Genomic DNA, 26,282 nt, shown 5'->3' on the forward strand with positions numbered 1-26,282 from the left:
CAGGGAACATACCATTAAGGAAAACTGACTCTCCGTCTCCGAGCCACCATCAGATGCCAGTAGTTTCTCAGTTAGTGCTGGGATTTCATGCCCTGCCCCCAGTTCCGCTGGGATTTTGTCTGGCTTGAGCTTGCACAAGTCTTGTGGGTGTTGTCACAGTCACTGAGTGCCTATGAGCAACTGTCCCGTTGTGTCCTTGATGTTATCTACCATCCTCGAATTTGACAGTCTTTTCACCTACTCTTCCACTAAGATGCCTGAGCCTTAGGGGTAGGGTGTGATGTGTTTGTTCCATTTAGGACTGAGCACTCCAGTCTCTTAAGTCTCCACACATCGACCAGTTGAGGGTCTCTGTGTTCATTGACTTCCACAATGTTGAGAAACTTCTCTGATAAGTATTAAACAATGCACTGATCTATGGGTATATGTAGATGTATCCAACCTTCTTATTAAATAAGAAACACAGAACCAATGCAAAGAAGAAAGCCAAGAGGTCAGAAGTAAGAGCTAAAACCTTACTTACCCTTCCTCCTGCGGTGGTCCTACCTCTCCGAACCAGAGCTACCCCTGTGTTAAAGTCTTTATATAGAGTTCCTGTCCTGCCTTCTCATTGGTTGTAAACCCAACCACATGACCGCCTCCTCACAGCCTGTCTGTATAGGCCTCCAGGTTTTCCATGATTGGTATTAAGATTAAAGGCATGTGTATCCAATAATGGCTGTATCCCTGAACACACAGAGACTTACCCAGCTCTGCCTACCAAGTGCTGGAATTACACGAGTACGCTACCACTGCCCTGCTTTCCTATGGCTTGCTAATAGCTCTGACCCCCGGGCAACTTTATTTATTAACATACAAATAACATTTTAATACAAATAAAATATCACCATAGGTATAGGAAAAAGTCATTAAAAGTTGGTTTAATGCTATGTCCTTTTAGTAGATAACAATATTAGAGTCTCCTCTTGGGCCTGTTACCTATCTAACCACAAATTCTTGGTCTTATTAACAGTGCCAGGAATGGGTTCCATTTCACAGAGCAGACTTTAGATGCAATCAGAAAGTGGTTAGTTATGTCCATAACGTTCATGCCACTGCTGTACCAGGGGGCATATCTTGTCAAGCCAGTCATTACTGTAGCTCATAGGGGTCATGGCCGAATGAGACTGAAGATTGCATTTTTCTTCTACTCGCATGCATAGCACCCTCCAGCGCTAGGAAAGCTAGCCAGTAGGATGCAGTTGAATACCAGCTTGATTACTGTGTTGTTACTCAAATATGTGGTGTATGAAGCTTATTTTAAAAACTTTTTTGTTTCTAGTTTGCATATATATATGTCTCCTGAGGTCTTCTGAAATTTTCTCCAAAAAGAGCTCATAACCTACCCCTTTTATGTAGCTTGTGTATTTCTGCTTGTGAAAAGCTTCATAAGAGATACTAGGTGTCTAGTGAAGGGTATGGTAATGCACACCTTTAATCCTGGCCCTCAGGAGGCAGACGCAGGTGAATCTTTGTGAGTTCAGAGGCCAGCCTGGTCTACATAACAAGTTCCAGGACAACCAGGGCTACATAGTGAAACCCTGTCTCAAACAAACAAACAAACAAACAAACAAACAAAAAGAAGGTGTTGAATTTGAGTGGAAAACTTTAGTATATCCATTCAGCCATTGAATCTTTGGAGAATGTATTAATTACTCTTTTGTGGTGCTAGGGATCAACCCAGGCCTAGTGTTGCTGGGTACATGCTCTTGCCATCTGCAATCCCTGATGATGATTTCATTTACCAACTGCTTACTCATAGGCACTACGCTAGGAACAGGGGAAGTAATGTTGAACAGGCAGACAGCTCTCTTGCCCTGCTTGTGCCTTATGGTCTGGTCTGTAAGAAAGATTGGATTAGTTAGAAGCAGGTTCCAAATGTGTGTGTGGGCTCAGGGACAGCTAGGAGGTTGGTCTGGGTTTTTGGAGGAAATTGCTTTATTAAATAGAGTCAGAAGGTGAGTCAGCCTACCTAGGCACGTGAACCAAGACAGCTGTGCAGTAGCAGTAGAAGGTGGTGCAGAAGAATCTGACACAGGAGCCATGTGTGAAGGCTTCAGACAGATAGGGACCAGGAGTCTGGAAGAGGAAGAGACAACAGATATGCTAGGGTATTTGGGAAGCCTTATCATGGCCTGTGTAAGCCGTGTGGTGTGGTGTGACTGTTTATGTACATGTACAAGTGTGCAAGTGTGTGAAATTTAAATGAACTACTCTGCTTGCAGCATTCAAAGTTTTCCAGTTACAGGTCCGGGGTCATAGCTCAGTGGAAAAGCTTGCCTACCATGCATAAAAGATCCAAATGCTGCCGGGCGGTGGTGGCGCACGCCTTTAATCCCAGCACTCGGGAGGCAGAGCCAGGCGGATCTCTGTGAGTTCGAGGCCAGCCTGGGCTACCAAGTGAATTCCAGGAAAGGCACAAAGCTACACAGAGAAACCCTGTCTCGAAAAAACCAAAAAAAAAAAAAAAGATCCAAATGTTTTGTTTTTGCCAGATGTGCTAGTGGCACATGCCTAAAATCCTAGCACTCAGGATCCTGAGACACTGTAAACCAGCCTGGGCTGCATGGTAAGACCTTCTCTCTTTACATACGTCTACTACACTTCTTGTGTTTTGACAAGCAGTGCCGTTATTTTATAGGTGTCTATTATTGAAAGTTAGAAGCATCAGGTCTTGAGAAAAGCATCTAAATTTCTAGCATGAATGTTATTCAAGAAGGCAGGAACAGAAGAGAAAATTCACTCAGTTACCAGTTTTATTCAATGCTCCTTGTGCTTCTTTAGTGAAAAATGAAAAGCGTTAGGGCCATCTTTCTCTTTAAAGTACAGAATATTAGACACTCAGGGATTTGTTGTTGAAATTTATTTTCAGATGTTAGAAAATTAAATTTGGGATATTGATTAATTGATTTTTTTTTTCAAGACAGGGTTTATCTGTGTAGCCCTGGCTGTCCTGGAACTTGCTCTGTAGACCAGGCTGGTCTTGAACTCATAGAAATCCACCTGCCTCTGTCTCCCAAGTGCTGGGATTAAAGGCATGCACCACCACTGCCCAGATAATTTGGGATATTTATAAGGAATCAATATGTGTTGTGACACAGTATACAACCACCAGGCACTGTTTTCTCACTGTTCATATCTTTTAAAACCTAAAATGTGGTCAGTAACGTTCGAGCAGGCTGTTGGCTAGATTCAGTGAGAGCTGGACTCGGACAGCAGCTCCATCACTGCCAGTGCCAGTCACTTGACCTTTCTTGAACTTTAGTGTCTTCCTCTCCCATAAAAAGAATGTGGCTTACTAGTTTAATTCTAAGACTGTTTAAAAATGCATCAGCACTTACAATGTGATACCTGCTATTCTGAACATTTTGCGTTTGAACCTTACACGAACTTTGAGAATCCTTTATCATTTCCTTTTGAGATGAAGGCATTGAATCACAGCATTAGATTGGGCTTAAGGTCACACAGTTAATAAGTGGCTCCAGAGTCATTGCTCCCTTACATAATACTGTCAAAGGTCCCTCTGGCTCGATCATTATATAATGCTAGCTGATTCATAATGTACCTATATTTGAAGCATGTTTGACCTAGAATGCAGGACTATTTGAGGGGAGGAGCTAGGGAGGAGTTGAGTGAGGGAAGCTTTGAGTACGGAATACTTGGAATACTCGGCATGTGTTTAACCACAGAGAGTTTCCAGCTGTGCTTTCTGATTTACCCATTTTCCTGCCCACTTAGCAGACAGGAGAGCTGTTACCTCAAGCTCTAACCAGTTGCAAGTTTCTTGAGCAGGTTAGGCACAAACACATTGTCGCACTGCACTCCAGAAACAACAAAAGCTTGCATCATGCTAGCCAGGTGGCTGCCAGTGAGGAGGCACTGTGATGTTTCTCCCAGGTGGTAGAAGTAACTCTTGCCCTTTATCTTTATGTTGTATAATTGCCAAGAGGACATCTAGAACATGGTGACCCAGAGTAGGGGTCATGGTCTCACAGCTACTTGTTCACATTTTTCTGTTGTTGTAATTGCAACATCCTCATTGAAATAATAATTCAGATACCATAAGATTCACTCATTTAAAATATACAAGTCAGTAGCTTGTATGTATACACACACAGTGTAACCATTACTACCATTTATTTTAGAGCATTTTCACAGCCCTGCCTCCTCCTGCATGTAGCAACCTCTGTTCCATTTGTATAGACTTGCCTAGTCTAGCTATTTTCTATGTCATTTACTTTCCTTGCCCTTGACAGAATAGCTGACAGAAACAACTTAAAGGAAGAAGGACTTATTCTGGCTAACAGCTTAGGGAACACAGTCTGCCATGCCTGGAAAGTGTAATACTTACATGGCAGTGTAAGCTTGCCCTGGCTGTGGCATCAAGAACATGTGGCAGCTGGTCACATTGCCAGGCAGTCCAGAAGCAGAAAACTTGGATCAAATGTGGAGCTGGCCTGTTATCTTCAAGCCTCACCTCTGCCAGCTAGGTCCCATCCAGAAGGTTCCACAACTTCCCAGAACAGTTTGAAGAGCTAGATTCTAACTGTTTAAACAAATCACATGATTTTAGGATTTTATTTTGTTTATCCATGTCGTGGTATGTATTGATTCATTTCTTACCACTAAATAATACTTCACTGCACACTGATTTGCATATCTGTTCTTCAGTAGATGGCATTCTTTCACATGTAAATGTCTAATGATTAACTTTTACACACGGAATTTTGGATTTAGTGACAGAGTATGTTGTTCAGTTCTTGCTACTGTGGTGAAATCCATGTGATAATTAACCCTATAAAGAAAATGACTTGTAATATTGGAAGTTCTGGTCTGTGATCTGTTGATCCTGTTGTTTTGGGCCTGTGGTGAGGTAGTGGTGCAGTGTATGGAAGAGCAGACCATTTACTTCATGGCCAAGAAACAAAACAGATAAGGGAGGTTTCTAGGGTCCTACAGTCCTCTAAAAGGACATTCCTATGTCCTGGAGATATCCCACCAGACCACACCTCTTGACAGTTTTCAGTTTCAGTAGTGCCTCAGTAGTATGACTCTTTCCTGCAGGCATACAGTTGTGACAACAAAATAAGCTTAGCAGCATAGCTAGCTAGTATAGTATACACACACACACACACACACACACACACACACACACACACACACACACGGTGGTGACCTCCCCACCAGGAGTGCCACACTCTCTCATTTTGCTGTATGATGTGGTTGGGTATATTGGGGGTGATCAGAACTGTGAACTGAAGAAATTGGGGATCATTTTTCTCAGATTTTGTTCTTGGTGTTTAGTCCTTATCATTTCCTGTTATCATCACTTTGGTTTTGTTTAGAATGAGCAAAAGTCAGCCAAGTTCCTTTAGATCCAGATTTAAGAGAGATGATACTTTGTTGTGTACCAGACGGATGTATAAGACAAGTAAGGCGCATCTCAATGCCACAATGCCTGGCTGTTTTCTTGGATCCTGCATCAGGCTTGTGGAGTATGTGGCAGCACCTGAAAAGATCAAGAAATGTGAAATATATGGAAAATACTGCTACAGAGAGCTGTTCTCAGTATTCTGTCCTAGCACAGGAAACTGAACATTTGCTTGAAAATACACTCCATTTCCTTCAGCTAGAATTGCTCTAAGACAAGAAGCTGTCCTTATTTTTAAAATCAGCAAAATGATTTCACAAATCTCTTTCAACACTATTACTCCCTTTTCATTTATTCATCTGAGAAACCCATATTGAGCTTGAGTTTCTCATCCATCAGACCCTTTGAGGGTGCTAGGACCCCTGTTTGGAGCAGAACAGAGTCTTTGTGCTCAAGAGATTGTAGTCTGACAGAGGACCTTCTCAATCATGGAAATTTGCTTCCACTTGAGTGTGGGTTTGGACATACAAATTTTTACGTGGCTGCCCCAAGGCTGTGACTTGCCAAGTCTTGGAGGATCACATGGTATATAGCTGTCTCTAGAGGAAGTTAGGTGTTAATCTTTCACTCTAGTGGCTTTCCTTAGATTTTTAACAGCAACTTTGGATTACCTCTGACGGCTCAACTGTAGGCATTTTGGGCCATCTGGTTTGGCATTGCAGGTGACTTTTGCTCCTTCCCTCTGTTGGCCTGTATTTACCTCTTATATAGAGAGAGATCAGCCCTAGCTGTTGTTGTTTGATCTTTGGATCTTTTAGGGGGGCCCGCCACCTAGCTCCCAAATAAATCATACACAGAGACTTATTCTTACTTGTGAATGCCTGGCCTTAGCTTGGCTTAGTTTCTTTCCAGCTTTCCTTGACTTAAATCATCCCATCTACCTTTTGCCTCTGGGCTTTTCTTGTTTTCTTACTCTTACTCCATGGCTTGCTGTGTAGCTGGGTGGCTGGAGTCCTCCTCCTCCTCTGGCTCCTATTTACTACCAGATTTCTCCTTCTATATATTCTCTTTGCCTGCCAGCCCCGCCTATCCTTTCTCCTGCCTTGCTGTTGGCCATTCAGTTCTTTATTAGACCATTAGGTGTTTTAGACAGGCACAGTAACACAGCTTCACAGAGTTAAACAAATGCAACATATACAAAAGTAACACACCTTAAAATAATATTCCACTACATTACCTGTGACACCAATGTAAGCAGCCAGAAAATAGGAAGAAAAAAAAAGAACAAAAAAAGGAAAGTATAAAATTAGCTAACAGAAACAGGCACATTTTTGTCAAGAACAAATGTTAAGAACCCCCTTTTAGCAGCGATGAAGGAAAAGCGTCTTGGAAGAGGTAAGATGCAAGGGTGGGTAGACTTGGTGTGGACACAGGTAAGGCACAGCACTGGGTTTCAAAGGGGGAAACAGGACCAAAACACATTCTTTTCCAAAAGGAGGAAATATTAGAGGGGTGTGAGGAGAGAGATTATTACACTAAGCTGGAAAGTGTGGAGTTTGTATGGTAGACAGTCACTCAGGACTTCAGAATAGGAAGAAAGAGTGGGTAAACACAGTCTTCAAGGAAGACTAACCTGGCTGGACATGACAAGTGAGTTAGAGTGAAGTGGAGGTGGGGAGAAGGGGAGAAGGGCAGTATTCCCTTGTCACTGATGAGTAAGCCTAGGCTCACATGATAAATAACTTAAAAACACAGTGAGCCCGTTCTGCATTACCATCCTGTCTGTGACCTCACACTCCGTGTCCCAGTGTGGCACAGTGGGATGCTGAAAACACAGAAATATTGAGAGTGGAGGGGCTCAGTGACTGGCCTGGAGGGTGAGGCAGAATTGGGCTTTTGGCTTACAGCTTGGATGGTGATGCAAGATGTGCTCAGAAAGACACCAAGTGAGAGGGAAGATGATGTTATCAGTTTGGAAGGAAACTTTGAAACTGCTTAGTTTGCCTCTGCTAGCTAGTTGCAAAGAAGGCTCAGAGCAATGAGTGTCTTGCAGCAATGACTTTTCTGTATGACAGGAGTCTCAACTTGCGCCAAAATGTTCTCACTCTAGTCTGGTGGTACATGCAGAAAGCATGTAATACACGATAAAGAAGTATGCAGTCTGTTTGCCCAGTGTACACAAGAGAGGCAACAGAGCAGACTCCACAGGAGGCTCCAGAGAGTTTTGAATAACTGATTATACTTAGCCCCTCACTACCTGCATCCCCTCCCTCTGTAAGCCTGTCCCTTCTTGAGGTCTACGATCTTTTCTCTAGACTCTAAGCCTGACAATTTTAACTGCTAAAATCATGCTCTGTGGATTAATTAATGTTAACTAAGGAGCCTGTAATTTGGCTAATCACAACTTACCTGTTATGATAAGGGGTGTTTCTTCCCTCTCTTCCCTCCTCCTCAGTTACTGACTGTCCTGGCACAGGAGCCCAAGGTTTTCCTAGCCACCTTCTCTGTGGGGCTGGGCTCTGCTAGAGATGTTGAGGTATAGGTGGGCTCTGAGGAGACCTGGTGTGGCTGAGTGCCAGGCCAGATGTTGAAAGCCATCAAGGTTGTTATGGAGGTCAGGGTTACTTGAGATCAGTAAATGCTTTGCTTCAGTTTAAAATGGTTCATTCTTAACACATTTATATAATATAAACAATATATGCTTGTGTTACCCACTGTTCTATGCTATGAAGAGACACTATGATCAAGGAAACTCTTAGGAAACAAAGCACTTAATTGGGAGCTTGCTTACAGTTTCAGAGGGTGAATCTGTTATCATCATGGTGGGGGAGCATGGTGAGAACATGGCGGCACGCATGGTAGCAGACAGAGAGAAACACTGTGCCTGGTGTGAACTTTTTGAAACCTCCAGTCCCACCTCTCCAACACATACTGCCTCCAACAAGGCCACACCTCCTAATCCTTCTCAAATAGTTCCACTCCCTGATGACTAAGCATTCAAATATATCAGCCTATGGGGCCATTCTTATTCAAACCACTGCAACACTGTATTATAACATGGATTAAAAACATGGAAACTATAGTTTTATGGTAAAAGTTAAATTTTGGCTTACTGCTTCAGAAAATTTGTCAATCCTTTAAGAATTTTAATTTCAGTTTATTTTCTTAACATTAGTCACTTGGCCTTAATAATCTAGGGAAAAGCTGAATTTTCTGTTGCTCTCTATGAGGGCAAAGATTTACATATTTTAAAAGCTTGCAGCAACTACTAGGAAACATTCAAACTCAATGGAAGTTTTGTGGGAAAAGCTAAAGCTAAAGTTAATAAAGGGGTTCAGGAGGTTAGTTAAGGGGCTCAGGAGGTTAGTTAAGGGGCTCAGGAGGTTAGTTAAGGGGCTCAAGAGGTTAGTTCAGGGGCTCAGGAGGTTAGTTAAGGGGCTCAGGAGGTTAGTTAAGGGGCTTAAGAGGTTAGTTAAGGGGCTCAGGAGGTTAGTTCAGGGGCTCAAGAGGTTAGTTCAGGGGCTCAGGAGGTTAGTTCAGGGGCTCAGGAGGTTAGTTAAGGGACTCAGGAGCTTAGTTAAGGGATTTTGCTGCCTTTTGCTCCACCAATCTGGCCCATTTATTGTAGTCAGTGGCCTCTCCTTTTACTGATCAAAAGGTATATTTCCTTCACATTTTTTCTACTTTATTTTCAGTAAATGATTTAAATAATGCTCTTCTCTTTTCCCCCCTGGATTTCTATACAGCAGCATTTCTTGTGAATTTAAAAATTCACAATGAATCGATGTTTTCTTTTTATGATTGTTCCTGCTAATGGCGAGATTATAAACACTTGGTTCCCATTAACACCTTAATTGGCAGATTTTTTTTTAAGGCACTCTGGTGAGTTTATAGACAGAATGACGGATGTACTCAAGCACCAGCTTCTAAAACTGTGGGTCTCAACTCTGAGAGAGTTGTATAATGGAATGGGAGGGAGTTGCAACCCAGCTTCTAAAACTGTGGGTCTCAACTCTGAGAGAGTTGTATAATGGAATGGGAGGAGTTGCAACCCAGGTAAAAAGGGTTTTGCCCACAGTCCAGTAATCAATTCAAAATCAAATGTGCTCACCGATGTTGCATGTCAGACCTTCATTCCATTGAACACACATGTGCACTTACACTGTGCATGTCGCCTGCCAGACCACATATTGTCTACAGATGCTGCCTGAAACATCTCAGCCTAGATTTAAAACTAATGTCACCAGGAACTGGAGTGTTCTTACTAGGCATATCAGGTTTTCTACTCTTTAAGATATAGTGAATGGTTGCTGAGGGATGGAAAATCGTACTTCTTTGGAGATGTGGCTGCTACTAAGTTGCCTAAGCCTCAGTGAATGGCCCAACACCCATGCACATGTGGGAAGCACTATTTGGACTCAGCTTATCAATACCAACAAAACATGAAAGACATGAAGTTGGGAGAGAAATGTGGGAGCACTAAGGGGAACTGGAGGGAGAAGATGGTGGTTATGACCAAAATACACTGTATACATTTTTGAGACTTTCAAAGAGTAAATAGAAACATTAAAAATACATAGCAGCTTGATTCTTTTCCTACTGCCTGTATGAAATTAGTATTATCTTTGGATTGAATTGTATTAGAATATATTTTACTTTTATATTGTATTGTATTGTATTGTATGGGTATAGGTGTTTGCTTTCATATATGTCTGTGTACCTCATAAGTGCCTCATGTGTACCTGGTGCCTGGGGAGGTCAGAAGAGGGTGTCATATCCTCTGAGACTCTGGTTACAGATGGTTGTATGCCTCCAGGTGGGTGCTGAGAAATGAACCCAGCTTCTTTGGAAGAGCAGTCAGTGCTCTTAACTGCTGAGCCATCTCTCTAGCCTCAGATTTTCAAAATTCCTTGAGTTTCTAACTTGAGTTTCATAAAATCCAGTCAATGAATTTTGGCTTGGTAGAACAGAATTTTCAGCAGTGTCTAAAATGGCCCTGAAACACTTCTGCCATCTTATACTGTGATGTATTTACACAAAGTGGCGTTCTCTGTCTTGACCATTATAAAAGTCAAAATAAGTTGAGTACATAGTGGGGTATGCCTTTAACCCTAACACTTAGGAGTCAGAGGTGGAGGGTCTCTGTGAGTTTCAGGCTGTCCAGATTTCCATAGCTAGTTCTAGGCCAACCAGAGTTATATGGTGAAGACCCTATCTCAAAAAAAGGTAATTAACTAAAAAACATTGACGATGCTTTGTCCTGCTGTGTCATATATTCAGCCAAGATTTCATTTATATAAAAGGAAACCAGCATATTAGTATGCAAATTTACTTCTTACCTTTTATATAGGGTTATATGTATACTAAAAGACTTGTTTTAAAATAAACCTCTTAATGATTTATTATCAGTAAATGCTAAAGTTACACGTAAAAAGAGATCATAAATGGAAGTGTAAGAAGCCTTGCTCTAGCATAAGGTAGCCATTTCACCTGATGGCATCCTGCCGTTCACTTGTTTAAGAGAATCATTATTGAGCCAAGAAGGGGGAGCCCCCTTTAGACCCTTTCCCATGGTTATAGTGGAAAAGAAAACAAAATACAGCAGCTATTCAAATGCCCACAGATACTCACCATAATTGACCTCATACTGGGCCATAGCACTCAACCTTACCAAGTGGTATCAAAAAAATGTTCTGTGTCCTTAACAGAAATCACTCTATCAATAACTAAAAGGATATAGAGATCCCCAAATATGAGAAAATTAAGTATTATACTTCATAGAAACATAAACAAGATCAAAAAAGGAAGTCCCTAATTAAATTGGGAAATACTTTGAAGTTAAAATGAAAATACTTCAGTGGCTGGTCAGGTGTAATGGTTTGAAATGAGAATGGTCCTCATAGGCTCATATATTTGCATGCTTAGTTACCAGTTGGTGAACCAGTTAGGAAGGATTAGGAGGTGTGGCCTTGTTGGAGGAGGCTTGAGTTTTCAAAAACCCATGCCAGGCCCAATGTCTGTCTGTCTGTGTCTCTGTCTCTGTGTGTGTGTCTCTCTCTGTGCCTCTCTCTCTCTCTCTCTCTCTCTCTCTCTCTCTCTCTCTCTCTCTCTCTCTCTCTCTCTCTCTCTCTCTGCCTGCCTTTAGATCAGATGTAAGCTCTTAGCCCCATGCCTACCAACCTCCATGCTCCCTGCCATGATGATAATGTACTAATCCTCTGAAACTAAGTAAGCTGCCAATTAAATGTTTTTTTTTTTTTTAAATGAGTTCCTTTGGTCATAGTGTCTGTCCTCAGAATAACAGAACAGTGACTAAGACACCAGAGGAGACTTGACCTTAAAGAGTAGCCCAAGAAAATCTGGGAAAGGACAGTGTTTGTCCCTTGACTATTGTACTTTTAGAGACCTGTGCATTTGTTGAAACTTGGACTTGTTTCCTAAAGGATACATTTTACTTGATAGAAATTTTAAAGTATTTCAGATGCTTGTTTAATGAGGCATCCCCTTCCTCAGAGTGGTCCAGATGAGCTGCTTGTCATACACTGTATAGCGCACTCATCTCCATGCATTACTCAGACATGGCTCATGTGTTTCTTCTTTAATTTGATTCTTTAAAGAAGTAAGAACATTTGTGTTTAGAAATTTTGATTTTAAAGTAGTAGTTCTGTTAGAATATTGAAAAAGACAATTTAGTGCCTGCTGTGGGTGTCTTTCTATATGCTGTGACTATGTGTTGCTCTGATTGGTTGATAAATAAAGCCATTTGGCCTATGGCAAGGCAGCTTAAAGGCAGGCAGGAAATCCAAACAGATAGACAGGAAGGGAAAGGAGAGGCAAGGCAGATAGATGCTGGGAGCTGCCGCTAGGAGAAGCAAGATGTAAAGTACCGACCAGTGAGCCACAAGCCACGTGGCAAAGAAAATATTTATAGAAATGGGTTAATTTAAGATATAAGAGCTAGCTAGCAAGAAGCCTGCCATGGCCATAGTTAAAAATAATATAAGCCTATGTGCATTTATTTGGGACCAAGCATCTGCAGGATGCGGGTGGAAAAGATTCCGCAGGACTGGAGAAAACTTCTGGCTACAAGTGCCAAATTAACACAAGCAATATAAGTTTGCATCTAAATGTAAGTACATATTTTGAAGAAAATTATGTGTGTGTGTGTGTGTGTGTGTGTGTGTGTGTGTGTGTGTGTTTCAATATTAATTGAGTTGAAAAGCTTTTTAGTTTAAGATAAAGGCAGCTTATTTTAGCCAGGTATGATGGCATGTGTAGTTCTAGCTACTCTGGAAGGCAAGGCAGAAGGATCCAGTGAACTCGGGAGTTTGAGGCTAGCATGACCTGTACAGCAAACCTCTGTTTCCCAGAAAGAATGAATTGCAAGTGACTGTCTGATGATTAAGTGTAAAAAGCGTCCGCTGTGTGAGGAAGGGACAGCAGACTGTAATTTGGGAGTGGTGGTATTTAGGACTTTAGTTTTTTGTCTTATTTTGTTTTGTTTTGAGACAGGGTCTTGCTATGTAGCCCTAGCTGTCCTGGAACTCATGATGTAGACCAGGATGGCCTTGAACTGACAGAGACCTGCTGCCCAAATTCTGGGATTAAAGGCCCGCACCACTATGCCCAACAACTTTAACAAAATTTTAGTGGTATCTTGTCTCTTTCAGAGTTTCACACTTCTGTTGAACTGCTTTTCTGAGTAGCTTATTTGATGTTACAGTAAATGGTTCTTGAATTTTATTTTCAAATTGTTCATTGCTTCTGTACAGAAGTGTGGTTGGTGTTCATACATTGAATCTTGTTGAAGTGACTAGATTTGCCTTTTCCTATCTCATATGGATACCTTTTATTTCATTTTCTCACTCACTGCCCTGCCTAAAACCTCCAGTGCAATGTTCAGTAGAAATGGCAAGAGCAGGAACCCTATCTTGCACTGATCTTAGGGAAAAAAGCTCTCCATCTCTCACTGTTGGGCATATTAATTGTAGGAAAGCCTTTTCTAGTCTTAGTTTTGGTTTTGTTTGTTTCTTCTTTTTTATCATGAAAGAACTTTAGATTTTTGTCAAGTGCTTTTTTTATGTTTGGTGAGTTGATTCTTTAGAACTCTTGTTTGAAGAAAATTCCTATTCAGCCAAGCTTGCAAAACACAACAAAAAAATAATAAAGATGTGCACTACCACAGAGGTGCCAGATCTCTGTGAGTTCGAGGCCAGCCCAGTCTACAGAACAAGTTCCAAGACAGCTAGGTCTACACAGAGAAACCCTGTCTCGAAAAACCAAATAACAACAACAACCAGGACATTGATTACCTCACTTGCCTGGAAATCCAAGGGTGTCTTCCCTTCAGGCATGACATGCTCTGATTGAACAGCATCCAAATTTCCCTCTTCTCCCTCTGCCCCTCAAATTATTTGCCTCCCTTTCCCCTTATGTGACAGTCATGCTTAGGTACCTTGTAATGACAAAATGGCTTCCAAGTATCCTTAAAGTCTAGGAAAAAGGGACAGTCTCCAGTAATTTCTGTCTTTCTCTGATGCTAGAGGAAGTTACCAGAATGCTCATTGGGCCAGTTGTTCATTCTAGAACTCACTGAGGTTGGAGTATGTGAAACTCCAGTTACACCTGTATTGCATGCACATACCTATCCTGAAACTGGGCAGCTTCACCCAAATTATGTGAAGTGTGGAGAAAGGGGTTTGCAGCAATGGAAATATGCAGGGTGAATGCTGAATTTCCAAAAAATAAATGTCAAGTGTACTTTCTGCAGTGGCATAATCCAGAATTATACAAAGCACAAATTTGCATTTATATATTGTTTTCCCCTTGAATGCCATCTCCAGTGATAAGAGGGTGCGAGCTAAAATGCTAGAGTTTCTTGGATCATCTTTCCGTGTACGTAGTTTGAAAACATGTTCCCTCCTTAATAGAGGATAGCAAAAAGGGGCTTGGGTTAGGCAGGAAGATAGTCAGTTGGCAGGATAAGGAGCAGGGAATCGTACAGACCCATAGTTTCCACCAGTCTTTTATTACCTTGAGTCTTTATTATCTCTCATTTCCAGGCTATCTGCAGAATATCTTGAAACATGAACTAAATCCATAGCCACCTCACCATCCATGCATCTTTTCTTGTACAGTTCGTTTTTGCTGGATGGTGGCCCAGTTTGTCTGCATTGGGCACTAAAGAGAACAGTGTGTCCAGCACTAATCGGACTTTCCATCACAGCATTTAATGTCGTCTAACAGGAATGGGGTTTCTTAATGTGTCTTTTGAGACTTCAGGAACCTTGAGCTTCTAAAACAGCTCTTCTTTGTCACAGTTTCTATAGTTCCAAGTTAAAGAATAAAATGGTGACATATTGAAATTCCCTTGAATAATTACACCTCCCCCCCAGGTAAACACAATTTACAGTAAGGAGTTGCTTCAGTCATTAGTGCAGTGAGGGGATTCCTGCAGGTGTCATTTGGGGAAGTGAACCACTCAAAGAGATAAGAATGAAAACCCGGTGCAGATTGACTTTGTCAACCTGGAACAGACTTTGGAGAGTCTAATGCCAGGCCATTCATGGTCAGCATATTTAAAACATAGTACAATTTGGAGAAATGTTTCCAGGCAACAATCAGTCCAATCAGTCCATTTCCAGGTGCACAATAAAGTTTAAGGTGTGACTATATAGAAACTCTTTCACAAAGTACATGTGACCATGAGGGTGGGTTCTGTAGCTAAAAGGCCTAGAATCTAGTGTGGTCTCTGACCTATAGCATAGAGGTCAGCAGGCCATAAAGTATGTGTGACATCTCCCCTAAGGATAGGTAATGGTCTAGGGAGGGAAGAGTCTGGAATAATCATTCTGGGGGATTAGGGTGACATCTGTTCCTTCAGATAGCAAAAAGGTCACTAGGTCATTAACAACATCCATTCTCAGCTTTCTGGATGGAATGTAGGTATTTGATTTGTATCTCCTCCCTTGAGGAGACACCCCTGCGTGATTAACATTCCTGGCTCTCTTAGTGCTTCTCTATGAGCACAAGGACCTCTGTGCCTTCACCAGTGCAGGCCACCAGCAAGTCTCAAAGCTCACTGCAGCTGGGCTGTGCAGAGAGGGGAGGACTTTCAGCATTTTAGGATCCCTGTAAGAGAAAGCTAGCTTAGTACATTCTTTTTTAATTTCAAGATGTTATTTTATTATTGTTATTACAGAATCTGGAATCACATTGTGATTAGTGTTTTATCTTTGTTTAATTGGCAGGTTTTTAAAAAATCTTTGCTACATTGAAAATGCTCTTGAAATTGAGGTAGTGGTTTATTTTAGTGTCAGTTTGAGCCACAGGGAGCTGACGTACTTTGGATATGGAATGCTCCTCAAAGACCCTTGCGCTTAATTAAGTCTTGGTCCTCAGCTTCATATTGTTGGCAGGTGGCAGAAACTTTATGAGGAGCCTAGGAAAAGGAAGTGGGGTTACTGAGGGGCATATTCTGGAAAAGTTGGATGCTGGTCCCTCTCCTGCTTCCTAGCTACCATAAGGCGAGCATCTTGTATCAACAAGCTCTTGGCCACTACCATCATGTACCACTTCACCACAGTCCAGAAGCAGTGGAGTCCCAGTGACCATGACCTGAAACAGCGGATAAAATACTAAGCCCAAACCTTTCCTCCTTGCAAGTTGGTTTATCTTAGGATGTTTGTCATAGTAATGGAAAATTGAGGGACTCAGATCCTCAGACGTTTGGGGGAACACTCTGGATGGGTCTAGGGTATTTTTAAATAATATTAGCCCTTGAAATGGTAGATCAATTAAGTAGAATGCTCCTCCAATCATGTTTATAGGGTCTCACCTAGCTGCTTAAAGTCTAGAATAAAACAAAAAGGCTGAGTAAGAAGGGACTCCACCTGCCCAGCTAGAATGAATGGGGTGGGATATTGACCTTCTTTGAAACCTGCTCCATGGGCCCCAGCTTTGCTGACTGCAGATCTTGGGATGAGCTGATTCTTTATAGTAATTCACTCGGTATGTCAATATGTGATCCTGTTGCCTCTTTTTCTTGGAGACTGCTAAAGCAAAAGTCCTAAACTTGATGAAATAGTTATCAGGTATGTCTCAAACACGTTCTACACAAAAATTGTGGTATATTTCAGGGGCAGGAAGTGTCCACACAAGTCAGAGTGGCAGGAATTGAGCTCTAAGTGAAAAGACTGCTCTGTATCAGGATGGCTTTCTACCAACAGGGAGCCAAAGCTTAGGAGTTTTTGTGCGCACAGGGGGAATATAGGGAGCATGATTTTCTCCTTAGTTCTCTTGTGTGTAGTATGTGCCTTGGGATAGGTTTCCTTATCTATAAATTGAACAGATTAGCCTAGGTGATTTCAAAGACTTCTTCCCTTTTCAGATTCTGAGAAAATTTGTTTCAGTGAGGGCAAAGCGGCCTAAACAGTGGTGTCGTCGATAATCAGATTCTTTAGCAGACGTGTAGTGCTTCGGTGATGCCAGGAGAGCCGCAGTGTACTCAGATCAATGATAGCTTTACTGGGTTGTGTGGATGGTGGCCATCACATTTTGTTTCTGTAGAACTTGAAGTTGAGATTACAAAGTATCTCTTCCAACATAAATATATTATGAATTCATCTCAACAAGTTTGCTAGGATTGTAGGCGTGGCCATGATAAGACCATAGGGTGCCTTACAGTCAATAAAGGGTCTTCCTCTCTAGGCAGAAACTTTCAGTACAGAAAGGCTAACGAGAGGAATAGCTGCAATTTTTGAAAGAATATTTATCTTTGGTGAGAAAAAAATCATATGTCAGGATATTTCAGTTCAGGAATTATTGAAGAGTAAATCATTGGGAATTAATGTTCATCTAGTTTTATTTAAGGAAGTGAGAGAAGTGTTTCCTGGCAGGATTGTGTCTTGTGTGGTTCTTAGAAAAGCAGGCCCTGGTGAGTGGGAGGGACATCTCACCTGCCCTCCCAACCCCTTCCCTTAGATTTAGTGCAGACCACTCAACCTGGGGAACAAGGAAGAGAGGAGTGGTTCCAGGAAGTACAGCGTCTCCCAAACATGACTAAGTGTCATGTGGACAGCAGTTGGTGTTGTACCCATACCACAAAAAAGTTCTTACTTTTATATGCATGTGAATGTTTAGCCTGCATGTATGTTGCTGTGCATTGCTTGGTGCTCACGGAGACCAGAAGAGGGCATTGGATCCTCTGGAACCATGTGAGTGCTGGAAACCAAACTGTGGTCCTCTGCAAGAACAGATATCTGTGTCTGTTCAGTCCTTGGAGCTCTGCTCAAAGTCCCCACAACCTTCTCTCTGGATGCCTCAGCCATAGTCAAGTCACATGAGAGAAAGGTAATGTGGCACTTCAAAGAGGAAAACTATACCCAACTGAAGATGCCTGCTGGGTGTGTGTGTGTGTGTGTGTGTGTGTTTCAAAATAGTCAGGGCATTTTATGAGGAAGATGAAGCTTGATTCTTCGCAAATCAGTTTGGTTTGTTTGGAATTACAGGGCATATAAGAAGACTAGCTAAGATGCCTGCTTCTGCTGTATACAGCTTGTCCCCATACCCAGATATTGACAGGAGTAGAGCTAAATCATGAGGGTTTAAGGTTTCTGTGCTTTGGTTGGCCAATACTAAATGGTCAGAGAAATCTATCCTAAGAGCTCTGTAGACTGGTTCATTAGTCTGGACACCACATTCCCTTTGCTGAGATGTCACCATAATCTTTGTTGCACAGTTTCTAAGTTCCTGATAATTCTTAGACAAAGGGGATGGATGTGTGAGAACAATGATGTTCAGGACAGTAATTGTTTGTCTGAAAAAAATTAAGAATCACAGATTACTAGAACTGTGTTAAAGGGGGGCAGGGAATGAAAATAAAACTCTTGTGTAAGTCTTATTACATATCACCATTTTTGTTTTTGAGACAGAGTGTCTTTGTATAATAGTCCTGGCTGTCCCGGAACTCACTCTGTAGACCAGGCTGGCCTCGAACTCACAGAGAACTGCTTGCCCCGCCTCCCGAGTGCTGGAATTAAAAGCGTGCTACCACTGCCCGGCTTCACCATCACTTCTTTACTCCTGATCCTTCCCAGCTTCTGTATCTAATGTGACTAAAGTATATACCTGTAGGACTGTTTGTTTCTCATTTTACAAGAATAGGTTCAAACGGACAAGTCTTGTTTAACCCACGTCCTTCTTAGAAACAATGAAAAAGGCTTCACATCTGGGACTTGGTACTCTGCATTATTAGGTCCCATTTCTGTGCCTGGGTTGACACCTTTCACACCAGCAGTAATTGTTCCTGCTTTTCCCCTGTTTTTAGGTTGGCAGCCTCGATGGTTCCTTCTTTGTGGGGGAATACTGTCCTATTACGATTCTCCTGAAGATGCCTGGAAGGGTTGTAAAGGGAGCATCCAGATGGCAGTTTGTGAGATTCAAGGTGAGTGACAAGCAGCTTACAACTTTTATTTTTCTTTGTACCTCCCTAGAAGAATGACAAAGCCCTGGCCCCTGCATGCCTTTCTCTGTTGTTCCTGCAGTACACACTGGGATATGAGGTACAGTGTCCTTGTAGTAGAGCCTTGGGAAGAAATCTAAAACTACAGCCAGCTTTTTCAGGATGGATTAAATCAGAATAATGGGAGCAGCAGTTTCACACTCAGACAGTACCCATTCCTTTCCTGCTCACGTGGGGCTGGAGATTGTAAGGTGTTGGTGATTTACTGTAACATCAAATGCTTTTGTGTTTAAATCAGGATAGACATACATACCCATCTGCCCAACCCACCTCCCATTCAAAATAAGCAAATACCTACAGGGCCAACAAATAGTCTTTACTTCTTAGCTTTAGACTCTTGGACAGTGAGATGTGTGGCTGAGAAGAAAACTGTTCGATGGGAATTTGGGGAAAGTCAAGGAGAACGTGTTTTGCTAGTTTCTTCTCTGGAAGGGTTCTAAGACCCACACTCTGGCCTGACTGCTGAAGGAAAGAAGAAAAGAGGAAATAGGTTCTTGATTCCCAATAGCTACAAGGAGATAAAGATTGTACCCTTGCTCATTAAAGGTATATTAGTCTGTTTTCTTTTGCCATAATAAAATACTCAAGTATGATAATGTAAAGAAAATCATTTTAGTTAGCTAATACTATTAGAATATGGAAGTCTAAAATAGAAGAGTGCTAACTCTGGTTAGAGCACACTGGGTAGGTCATACCATGGCAGATGACATCATGATGATAGACTGTAGGGAAGGCAGGTATCACATAGGAAGCCAGAGAAACCAGGGAGGAGGCCTTGTTCCTGTATAATGACCCCCCTCAAGTACTAATCGGAACCCCATGAGAACTGTGTAATTACCTCCCAACTGCTAGGATTAAAGGTGTATGCCACTACACCCTGCAAGGTTTCCCTTCCTGATCAACAAAGCTGTCTAGAACTTAGTGTCACTAAAAGTTGGTAAGGACTGACCCATCTCTCTGAAGAAGCTTCAGGAGGCTGGAAAGGTGGCTCAGTGGTTAAAAGCACTTGCTGCCCAATAATAGGGACTGGAATTTAGATCCCAGCACCCATGTAATAAGCTGGGTATCCAGCACACTGCTGTAACCCCAGATCTGAGTAGGACAGACACAGGAGGATCTCTGGGGCTTGCTGGCTGCTACCTTAGCTATGAGAACACATGTTCAGGGAGAGGCTCTGCCCCAAAGGAATAGTTAGAGTGATAGAGGAGAATAGCTGACCTCTTCTGGCCTTGGCATACACACAGGCATATGCACCCCCCCACACACACGTGCACACATAAGTGCACCGATAAGTGCGTAATAAATCTTAACAAAACAGAAAGTTGGGGTGAAGCTGCCCAGGCAGTTCTTACCTAGTCTGATCCCCTCCTCCATTGCTCCTAGTTCATTCTGTGGATAACACTCGCATGGACCTGATCATCCCTGGGGAACAGTATTTCTACCTAAAAGCCAGAAGTGTGGCAGAGAGACAGCGGTGGCTGGTGGCCCTAGGGTCTGCTAAGGCCTGCCTGACAGATAGTAGGACCCAGAAGGAAAAAGGCAAGTACTGATGGTTCCCTTGTCTGAGAACCTTGGGAATTACCCAGAGGCATCTCTGGGTTCCCTTGCCCAGCATTTGATATTGTTGGAATGCTATGTGTCTAAGCAGAACTTACACCAGGGTCCCTACATAATTCTAATTCTGCTTTCTTAGTGAGGTAAAAAACATGAAGACTTTGGAGCCAGACACAACTGGCTTGAATGATGTATCAGTATTTCACAGTTGTATGATTCTGCCACAGGCCACTTAATTTTTCTGAACTTCATTCACCTCATCTTTGCAAAGGTGATGGTTTCTGCCTTGGAAGGATGACTATGAGGTCTGGTGATGACATGAAATGTTATCACAAAATTTGATATAGAGTGGGTGATCCAGAGAAGCCTAGAGTCAGGGTGTTCGCTGCAGTATACACCTGCTTTCCATTGTCTCCTCTATGGTGGGTGGATACTTAATTACCATGTTGCTGCTGCTTAATGCTCATTGATATCACTTGGTCTGGGCACCATGGCAGACCTTTTTTGCATTGGCTAAGAGTGTCAAGGCTTACTTCCTAGCCCCTGGTTGCTACTGTCACAGATCCACAAGCCTGTGTGTACACTTGAAGAGATTGGCTGTGCTGAGGGAGCCTTTCATGTGACAGATGGAGAAGTTCCTAACTCTTCAGGTAGACACAATAAAGTGGCTTCTTCCTTAGTTGTTTTGGTGCTAAATCAAACAAATTCTTGAAGCTGTTGACTGGACTCAAAGCAGGTGATAATATGTAACACTTTTATGAAAAAACAGAAGTGGCAGCAATTGTTTCTGATCCCTTAGCACCAAGGTGGTTGCAGAGCCTTACTGGTAACAGCTAGGTGCCATTAACCCTGGTGGGTGCATGTAGAACCAGTCCTCAGACAGAACCCTGTTCCCAGTGGGCAGATCACTATGATCCCATATTACAGAGAGGCGAACTCAGACCAGAACTCTGGGCTCGGGCTCTGTTCCCAGTTCTCAGGAGAGGGGCTTCCCATACTCTTCTCTTTCTGAACCTATGATTGATTGTTCAGTACATTACCTCAAGAAACAGCTGGGGTATGCCCTCTTTCTATTTTTGTTCATCCCATATCTTTACCTATCACATCTAAAACAAGTACCATAAACCTCATTTGAGGCATGAGTTACTTCCTTCACTTCTGTGCAGCTTACTAACTAGGGAATGGCTGTTCCTTCTGGTAACTACTTTACCTTTTCTTGTTGTTAACTTAGAATTTGCAGAAAACACTGAAAACTTGAAAACCAAAATGTCGGAACTAAGGCTATACTGTGACCTCCTTGTTCAGCAAGTAGATAAAACAAAAGAAGTGGCCACATCTGGTGTTGCTGACTCCGAGGTAAAGTGTTATTTTAGTGATGATGTTCCTGGCATGCTACAGAAAAGTAATGTCAGATCGCCTATGGGCATTTATTCTCTACCAATTCCTGACTATCTTGGAATTGACTGTTCTTTAAAAGAAAGTGGCAGAATTCCACACAGAAATGCATGCATTGCAGTGCTTAGAAGCACACACTTTCTTACCCTCGAAGGAATGTAGGATTAATCCATAAAAATCGCATAATATGGGGGATTTTTAGCTTTAGTATTAAGAAAAAAGAAAAAAAAAACCTTACTGAAGTATGTTTCTTCCCAGTTTGCACTGCTTTTTAAATAGCTAGTCTTCCCTGTCTAACTGAACTCTTTGCTTACATGTGCCTACTGAGATGTCAGCATGATGTCTGTCAGTGCTGTCTGTCGTTCTTGGTGAGACTGACAGGACTGTACTCTGTCACAGTAAATGTGCTCTGAAACAGCCCCGTGCTTTCAGAGGTGGACACGTGGCTTTGTTCCGCCATCACCAGCAAGGTTCACAGTTTGTTTGTTTGTTTAGAGGCAGGGTCTCACTATTCAGCCCAGGCTAGTTTTGAACCTTCCTAGAGAAGCGTCCTGAGTTCCGGGATTGCAGGCATGTGCCACCATGCCCAGCTGAGGATTGGGACCTTTAACATTTGTTAATGAAGTTGCCCTTTACTGTCTCAAAGCATCAGAAAAAGATTCATTAGGCTGTGTGTGAAATTATTCACTGAGGAAGAGAGGGTCTCTCTAGTGCCCTCACAGCAGCTATGAGCTACAGCCTGAGGAACCCAGAGCTTATGCCTAAGACTGTCAATTCATTTTCTTAGGTGTTAGAACACCATGGCACTAATACTGTTTGGAAGTCTTTGTGATAAAACTTTCATTTACTTTCTTTGGCTTCTTATGCTCATTCATCAGCTACCTTGTTGTGTTTAGGTACTGTGTTTGTGGGGATGAAGGAACAGAAAAACCAAAAGCCATTTCATTCCTGTTTTTGCAGGATTTATGTTCTAGAGCATGGCCTACCAATCCACAGGTTCTATATCTGGGGACATTTTGAATGTCAGGATTGAGGAAATGCCATTGGTATATAGTGTTTAGAAGCCAGGGGTACAGTTAAACATCTTACGATGAGCAGGAGAATTATGCCTCACCCCTGCAAGCAGCAGACAGACAGAAAGACTACCTTAGTCATTATACTATTGCTGTGAAGAGACACCATGACCAAAGCAATGCTTATAAGAGAAAGCATTTAGTTGGGGCTTGCTTACAGTTTCAGAGGTTTAGTACATTATCATCATAGCAGGGAGCATGGGGGAATGTAGATAGACATGGTGCTGTAGAAGTAGCTGAGAGTTCTGCTTCTGGATCTACAGGTAGCAGGAAGGGAGAGACACTGAGCCTGGATTGGGCTTTTGAAACTTGAAAGCCTACTCCCCAGTGACACGTTTCCTCCAACAAGGCCATACCTATTCCAACAAGGCCACACCTTCTAATCCTTCTCAAGTAGTGCCACTCCCTGATGACTAAGCATTCAAATATATGAGCCTACAGGCCCATTCCTATTCAAACCACCACACAGACATACACACATACTAACTAACCCAAAGTCTCAGTGGTGCCAGGGTAGAAGCCTGATTTAGAGAGAAGGAAAACTGTGAACATAGCAGTCTGTAATTGAAGAAAGTGCTCACAGTGAAAGCCTTGAGAACTCGATAACAAATACGGATTGCAACCAACAGCATTGCCTGGGACCTTTATTAAAAATACATATCATCTCCCCAATCTCTAGTCAAGAGTGTGGCTCCAGAAGTTTCATGAACACCTTACTCATATCAATATCCAGATGCAAAACACCCAGACACGTAAACTACTTTAGAAGAAAAAAGTACTTATTAGGTGTTTAAATAAATGCCAGTTACCATAAACCCCCAAATCATCCACACTGGGAGCAAACAGTACACAGTGCCTGCATCTGTGCCCCGCACCTAGCGCTGTACTAGCTTACAGTGCAGAGCCAAAAGAAGTTGCCATTAGCTGGAGCAGTGAGGGTATGTATGATAACAGATAGCTTGGGCTAATTCATTACTATTGTTTATCATGATGTGCCTATTTATCCAGCAACATCTTGATTGTGTACATTAGTATTGTTTTGTGAATATAAACCTCACAAGAGATAATGCAATTGAGTTTTTCATTTTGTAGCAAGACAAAAGACTCTCTCTCTGGTTGTTATGTAGGAGGGAATCGATGTGGGAATGCTGCTGAAATCAACCTGCAACACATTCCTGAAGACCCTGGAGGAATGCATGCAGATTGCAAATGCAGCCTTCACCTCAGAGCTGCTCTACCATACGCCCCCAGGATCCCCTCAGCTAGCGGTGCTTAAGTCCAGCAAGGTAAAACCACCCAGCTCAGTTTCTCTCCAGAAACATTATGGAATGTTAAAAGTTAAAGGACACATCCTTTCAGGGTTAGTACTGCTTTTAGAGCAGCTTGCCGTATTTACACTTTTGTATCTGCCCTTGGTCCCCTATGCCTAGTTGGTTATTTTCAGCAGTTTGACTCCTCGTACACTTCTCCACTGTAGCCTCTTTTCTATGACCCCAAAGAGTCTTGTCTAGAATACTGTTATCCTTACTAGTCATAGTCAGCCTGGCCCTTCCATTAATCAACATTAATGAAGTGTAATTTGGGTTTTATCTAAACCTTGCAATCGTTCCCTCATGGCCTATAAGCTCAGACCAAAACTTTGTAGCCCCTTCCTGTATCACCCACTTTTGCCCTTGACAGTGCCTCGCCTGAATGTACTGTTCCTTGTGCCATTTTCCAGTGCTGAGAATACTCTCTCAGCTTCTCTCCCAGATTAGCCCCTACTCGTCTTCCATTAAGTCTTCCATCAGTCCCTATATTGGACTAAGAAGACCTCCTCTCTTTCACTCCCCTATTCCCTAACTTCTGTTGAAGTTGACTTAAGGGCAGGAATGTCTGTAATGCTTACCTTCATGCCTCTAGTGTTGGGTATAATGCTTCACCATAATTTGCTATCTATTAATGCTGAATAAGGCTAACAAATTACAAAAAAAGCTAGTCACTAGGAATTTGGCTATGATAATGAGGTCTTTCAAAACCCCATCTTCCTTTCCTAAGATATTTGGATGCACTTTGTTTGGAGGGGCCCTAGAATTCTTTTTTTGAGGAGGGCAATATATATTATGGCTGTATTGACCACTTTCCTATGTGATGATGTTCTAAAATAACACTGCTGCAATTTAACACATGAACTTTCATTTCTTTGCTTTTTTCTTTTTTAAAGATGAAACATCCTGTCATACCAATTCATAATTCATTAGAAAGGTATAGTAAACTCTTGTTTTTCTTCCTTCTAGAAGTTAGAAATCTATATACACTGTGTTCCTTATTTTTAAAGAAGCAGTGGTGTGGTGATGGTGATTTGAGATGGTACCAGGAGCAAACTACTTGACTCCTTCTGTGTGAAGCTCAACTACAAGTGGGTGTGGCAGAATTGGGCAGATGTGGCTATTTCCCTAGGAAATCGAGTCTTGCCATCACATCCACTGACTTAGTCTGTCTAGAGTTGCTGAAAGTTAGAAGGTGTCTTGTAGAAGAGCTGCAATGTGCTTTTCCCCAGGAAAACTAGTGCTGCTCCTCTGTTTTATTTAGAAATGAGAATCTTAAATAGCTCAGTAAGTTGATGGGTAACTTGCTAGCAAAATCTAGACTAGTACCATTACTCTAAATGATTCTTTGATTTAAAAAAATATATACACGGGGTGCAAGTTTGTGTAGCTCAGTGGTGCAGTGCTCACTCAGCATGTGTGTGGCCTTGAGTCCTATCTGCAGCACCACCAAGAAGGGAAAAGCTCCCATTACACAGTTGTCAGGGTCTTTACTCATCAAAAGAGTGAAGTTGTGTAGGCACTCCCATGAATTCACATAGTACAAATAATCCTTTTAAATTGTTAATAGTCCATCCCTTTATATGCTGTCGATATATGGTGTGTTCGTGTGCATGTGCGTGTGTGTATGTGTTTTGATTTGTTATTGCAAAGATAGTCCTCAATGTGGTTCTCGCTAATTTTTTCCTTTTCAGATATTTTTACTAGAAACATTTTTGTTGATTTCTATTTCTTTTGAGACTTTAGCTCTATGTATGTCCACAGTTTGAACTGTGAGTTTGTGTATGCATTTGAAATAATTTTTTTTCTAGATTTGCTAGAATCATTATGTGGCTTGGATGCTGTCCTGTTACTCCTTTAATTTGACTGGGCATATTGCATCCCTTTAACAGAATCAGCTGGTTCACTTAAGTGTTAAACAGCTTTTTCTGCTCCCCTGATGGGCACTCAGTCCCTGGATGCACTGTGATCCTCCTGCTGACAGGAGAAATTTATTCTGGCCACAGCTGGAGCTTCAGACA

At 42.0% G+C, this 26,282-nt stretch overlaps 1 protein-coding gene across 1 annotated transcript in view; it reads left to right on the forward strand.

Annotated features, from left to right (window-relative positions):
- Plekha8 (pleckstrin homology domain containing A8) overlaps nucleotides 1-26,282 on the forward strand; it is a 56,093-nt gene that overhangs the window by 2,234 nt on the left and 27,577 nt on the right. The window contains exons 2-6 of the mRNA XM_052719279.1: nucleotides 18,738-18,854; nucleotides 20,316-20,471; nucleotides 21,718-21,842; nucleotides 24,082-24,240; nucleotides 25,158-25,198. Coding sequence (XP_052575239.1) covers nucleotides 18,738-18,854; nucleotides 20,316-20,471; nucleotides 21,718-21,842; nucleotides 24,082-24,240; nucleotides 25,158-25,198 — 598 coding nt within the window. The remainder of the gene's footprint in view (nucleotides 1-18,737; nucleotides 18,855-20,315; nucleotides 20,472-21,717; nucleotides 21,843-24,081; nucleotides 24,241-25,157; nucleotides 25,199-26,282) is intronic.

This window comes from Peromyscus californicus, unplaced genomic scaffold, assembly GCF_007827085.1.
Source record: "Peromyscus californicus insignis strain IS unplaced genomic scaffold, ASM782708v3 Scaffold_6__1_contigs__length_162567912, whole genome shotgun sequence".
Taxonomy (NCBI): Eukaryota; Metazoa; Chordata; class Mammalia; order Rodentia; family Cricetidae; genus Peromyscus; species Peromyscus californicus.